The 5,284-nt window shown below is 46.0% G+C and overlaps 1 protein-coding gene across 1 annotated transcript in view; it reads right to left on the bottom strand.

The window, feature by feature from the left end:
* Nucleotides 1-5,284, bottom strand: part of LOC101592744 (kinesin-like protein KIF28P) — an 86,630-nt gene that overhangs the window by 27,213 nt on the left and 54,133 nt on the right. Inside the window, exons 7-8 of the mRNA XM_023710190.1 lie at nt 3,148-3,275; nt 944-1,034 (exon numbers count right to left, since the gene is read on the bottom strand). Coding sequence (XP_023565958.1) covers nt 944-1,034; nt 3,148-3,275 — 219 coding nt within the window. The remainder of the gene's footprint in view (nt 1-943; nt 1,035-3,147; nt 3,276-5,284) is intronic.

The raw sequence follows: 5,284 nt of genomic DNA, 5'->3' as shown, positions 1-5,284 counted from the left end.
CCAGGCGTACATACCAAGCTAAGTGTGGCTAACCTTTCAGGAAATAAGTTATCAATGACTAGTTATATACATGTTTGCATGGCTGCGTTAATTAAAACAAGTATATCTTACTTTTTCATATGAAAAATGTAAAATATTTTAATGGAAAAAGAACCATGCCCAAATAACAGATAAAATATGGCATCTGCATACAATGGAACATTATTAGTCTTTTAAAGGGACATTTTCATGGTTTCTACAACGTAGGTAAAGTTAAAACCAGTCTTCATAGGATAAATACTGTATGATTCTGTTTATAGAAGTTATCTGGAATAGTCAGATTCACAGGCACAGAAACTTGAATGGTGGCTTCCAGGGGTCGGGAGAGTAGGGAGTCACAGCGGGCTCAGTCTGAGAGGGTAATAGAGTTCTGGAGACAGATGCTGGTGATGTCATGCAGGAGGGAGAAGGTGTGCAAAGCCCAGTCCAGGACAGTCTTAAATTGCTTTAAGCATTTTAGTGAATTTTGTTTTACGTATTGTGTCTTGGGTTGTTGGTTTTGTTTTGTTTTGTTTTGTTTTTTTTTGTTTTGTTTTATTGAGAAGGGTCTCACTGTGTGAGTCAGGCTGGTCTTGAACTCACTCTGTAGCCCAGGCTGGCCTCAAATTCACAGCAATCCTCCTGCCTTAGCATCCCAAGTACTAGGATTACAGGTGTGTGCCACCAAGTCTGGTGTTAAAAGTCAGAAAAGAAGGGAAAAGAGGGCTGGAGCGATAGTTCAGTTGAATAGGCGCTTGCCTGGCAAGCACAGGGTCCTCACTTCAATCTCTGGTACCACCACCACCACAACAACCAAAAAAAAAAGGTAAAGGAGGTGGGTGAGCAGAAAAAACCTGACTCTAGGCCAGAGGTACTCTGGGCCAGAGGTAGTGCTGCAGACCCAGGACAGGGGAAGGGTGAATACCGGCATGAATGAAATACTTGAGGACCCCGGAGAGCTGCGGGTCCTCGTTGACATTGAGAAGGTGAGGGAGGGTCTTCATCAGCTGCCGCTCCTGGAAGAAAGATGAGAAAATCGTGTCCCTCCCAGTCCCGCCTCGCATCTGGGGTGGAGACTGGGAGGGGGACAGGAGACCAAGCAGGGCTGGGGACAGCTGCGGGGAGCCCGAGTGCATCTGGACAGGACTCTTCCAAGCACATGCCCTTCTTTCCAGCTACCCCTATGCTTTCCCCTCTTCCCTCCACCCAGGCCGCCCCACAAATCTCTTCAGGCCCCTGGAGTCCTCCGGCTCCCTGCACGCAGCTGCCTGGACACCCCAGCAGCCCCTTGGCAGGCTTCATTCATCCTCCCATCCTCTTAAAGCACTGCCACTGGGTCACTAGGAGTTGGCAAAAAAGGACACTTTGTATTACCCCTGCCCAGATTACTCAAGTGGGTTTCATTCTTTTTTTGATTTGTGTTTTGTTTTTTTTTTTTGTTAATTTAGTGCAGGTTCTACACAGTCTACAGGGTCTCACTATACAGATCAGAGTCGTAGTTATCCTCCTGTTTTCAGCTTCCCAAGTGCTAAGATTACAGGCGCGTGGCGCCATGCCCAGTTTCTCAGTGCACCCTGGGGGCGGGGCCGGCATGGCAGGCCAGGATTGACCCTCCGATCCCTGCATGTGCCTAAGCAGTCGCTTGAATCTGCTGAGCTATATGGCCGACCCGGGTTTAATTCTTTAAAGCAAATATTGGCCCATATCATGCTGACATAGGGTTGAAGCCAAGCAGGACTGGAATGAACTCCACAGGCACAAGGAAATTGTGTGTGCGCGTGTGCGCGTGTGTATTGCTGGGGATGGAGTCCAGGGCTTTATGCATGGTAGGTAAGTGCTCTGCCACTGAGCCAAAGCCCTAATTCCATGAAAGAAGAACTTTCAATTCTTAAAATCTATTCTGATTAAGAGTAAAGAGGATAAAAATCCTTCCAACCGGCATGATTCACACAGAACACAAACCCCACACATCCATGCTGAGTCCTGCTTGGCCCAGGAGCCCCCAGCCCTGCCACACAGGATACTGCTTAGGAGGGCTTCCAGCTGCACTCTATTTTGTTCTGCTTTGAGAATCCTTGGCCCCTAACCTCTTCCAGGCCCCTGATGCCATAGACCTACTGCAGCAAAGGCCAGCCTCCTGGGGCTTCCAGAATCCAGAGTGGGCTTTCCTACACGTCCTGGGTCTGATTTATTACTTTGGGGTATTCCTGGAGCCTCGTGACTATAAAGCTGTGGTGGGTTGGGGGTGGCAAGAGCAGGCAGAATGGACATCTTCCTCACTCACAGATGAGATTCACAGTGCTGGGGACATAGCTCAGCCACATAACACTTGTATAGATTTTGCAAAGCCTTGGGTTCCATCCCTACTACCAGAAAAAAAAAAAAAAAATGTATCATAGGCCATTGTGATTGGTATTGACAGTGAGTGCCAGAAGAGATCCCATGGCTCAAGTCATTCCATACAGTCCCAGGGGCAACTCATAACTCTTAAATTCTCCCCAAACCCTGGTCACCAACAGCCTCTAATTCCATGTTCAGCTACACTCATCAGTGTGCTTTGAGGCCTCTCTGGTTCCCGTCTTCTCCTGCCCTGCCACTCTCCCCCTCACTCTACCAGTAATAAGTCCTTTGTGCCCCATCTCATGAGTTCACTGACAAAGCCTCCCCATACTTGGGGGCTGTTAAGGTTTGTGTCTAGATGTCCCCCCAAAGCCCATGTGGTCATAGGTGGAGCTTTTTCAGAGGTGGCTGTATCTACAATGCGTGATGCTGGGATTGACTCATGGTGCAGTGCTAGGCTCAAGGGCGCTAGGATTAAGGATGTGAGTGCTACCTGCTCTGGGTAGCCTGGATGAGACATAGGGGACAGAAAGAGCTGTGGTTGTGCCTTGTTGTTTTGCTACTTCTGCCTACCATGAGCTGATTCTCTCTGTAATACCTGTCTGCTGTTCCACTCTGCTTTGGAGCCAGCAGATTATGGACTGAAACTTCTACAAATGAGCAAATAAACCTTTCCCCCTTTTAATTTTGGATGTCAGGGATTTTGTCTCAGCAATGAGAAAAGTAACTAAGGCAGGGGTCTCCACATCTGGGGCGAGACCACCCTTGGCAGGGAAGAGGGAGGCTCACCAGGGCCACAGCTGCGTACTGTTGCTCCCATTCTTTCCGTGCCTGCTCTAGCAGGTATGCCCAGGTTCCCTGGGCAGCAAGAGTCCCCAGCTGGTGTTCTGCCAGGAAAGAGGAGAAGATTTTAAACTCTAGGAGAAGGGAGGATTTTAAGTACCAGTCCCAACGTATCAGAGATGAGGCCTAGAGTTACTGTAAGAATCTCAACTGGGTTCTCAATGAAGATAGGGGACCTATAGGAGGTTAAATCGAACCACATGTAAGTGTGGAGGACTCACTGGGTAGGTTCTACTATGAGCAGCATTGCTCTGTAGCTCATGAGGCATTCAGGCAAGACAGTCCTTCTGAGGGGAGGTACTCTCTCTCTCTCTCTTTCCTGTAGGCTTATGAGAAAATTTCATTTCATACCATCATTGTAGGGAATTCCTACAAAGCCACGGATTCAGGAAGAACCACAGATTTATCTTACATTGTCTTTCATGTATTTTGAATAATCTTTTCTTATGAATAATGGGAATTAGATGCCATATGTAGATCAACCTCCAACACATCCAGGCTTCAGTGTTAGATACTTGTGACCGCCAGATCCATGCCTAGGCCAGCCGTGTGCAGTGGCTCTAACTTAGGAAGGGCTCCACTGAGGAGGAAGCCTGGAGAGGTTCCTGCAGGGCTGCCTGAACCGTGCCTGACACTGTGATGAATGGGACTATGGGGAGGAAGAGCTGGTGTGACCAGGAAGTCCAGTCGGGGAGGGGACAGGGACCAGGGATAGGAGCATGAGTGTTACAGGGCACTAAACATAGAAGTTTTGGATCATTTATTGCTTTTGTCTTGATGTTGAACACCTTACCAATTGTACATCAACGGCTTTCTAGTTTACCTTTAAACCTTTTCATCCATCCCATTTGAAACCATTAGTGGGCATAAAATGTACATGTGATATAAAATAGAGGGTGAATTTTTAAATATAAAAAATATTTATTACAGGAAAAGACACATTGCCATGAAGTCCCTTAAAATACTCTCCCTGGCCTTGAATACACTCATCCCCTTCATCAGACCACTTTCTGAGAAGTTCTAGAAGTCCTTTTTCCTGAATGTCTTCAGTTGTACTGTTGTGGCTGCCTCAATGTCCTGAAGCAATTTAAAATGTTTACTTTCTGTGGTCATTTTTTTTAGGAGGAAGAACCAAATATCACATAGTGCCAGATCTGGTCAATAAAGTGGATAAGGGCATATTGTAATTTTTTAAAATATCTTCTTTTATTAATGTATTTGGTACAGGATCTCATTACACAGCTCCGACTCATAGTAAGCCTCCTATCTTCAGCATCCCCAGTGCTGGGATTACAGGCGTGCACCACTCAGTCACTGGCTCAGCATGCCCAGGGGCAGGGCCAGCGCAGCATGTGGGTGTCAGGAACAGAGCCCCAGTCCCTGAACGTGCCTAAGCAGACACTTACTCAAGACATTGTAACTGTTTTAAAAGGCTGCCCTTCCACTGGATGGTAGCTGGCAGAAACATTCACCCATTTTTGCAGAGACACTTGTAAAGGACTTGTAGAACTGCTTCAAATAGTGGCAAGAATGATCGGATAATTTATGACAAACCAATAACCAACAATCACAATATTAAATGGAGGGAAGCTAAAAACTTTTCCTCTAAACTTAGAAATAAGACAAGATGTCCACTGTCATTGCTACTGTTTAATATAGTTCTCCAAATATTAACAAGATGGATCAGGCAAGAGAAAGAAATAAAAAAAGGATATTTACAGAAAAGGAAGAAGTCAAGGGCCCGGGGAGATGGCTCAGTAGAATAAGTGCTTCCCTGGCAAGCACAAGAGTCTGAGTTCAATCCCCGATTCCGCCAAAATAAAAGAAAAGGAAGAAGTCAAATTATCATTATTTACAGGTGACATCATCCTCTACATAGATGACCCGACAATTCCAACAAAAGGCTTCTAGAAGTAATAACCAGATTCTGCACTGTAGCAGGGTACAAAGTCAACACACAAAAATCAATAGCATTCCTGTACACCAGTAAGGAACTCACCTGGAAAGAAGTTAGGGAAACAATACCTTTCATAATAGCACAGAGGAAAAGTAAGTACTTTGGAATTAACCTAACAAAGGAAAT

This window comes from Octodon degus, unplaced genomic scaffold, assembly GCF_000260255.1.
Source record: "Octodon degus isolate 3935 unplaced genomic scaffold, OctDeg1.0 scaffold00017, whole genome shotgun sequence".
NCBI classification, from domain to species: domain Eukaryota; kingdom Metazoa; phylum Chordata; class Mammalia; order Rodentia; family Octodontidae; genus Octodon; species Octodon degus.
Note: the sequence above shows the minus strand (reverse complement) of the source record. Positions and strands in the feature narration are given on the sequence as shown.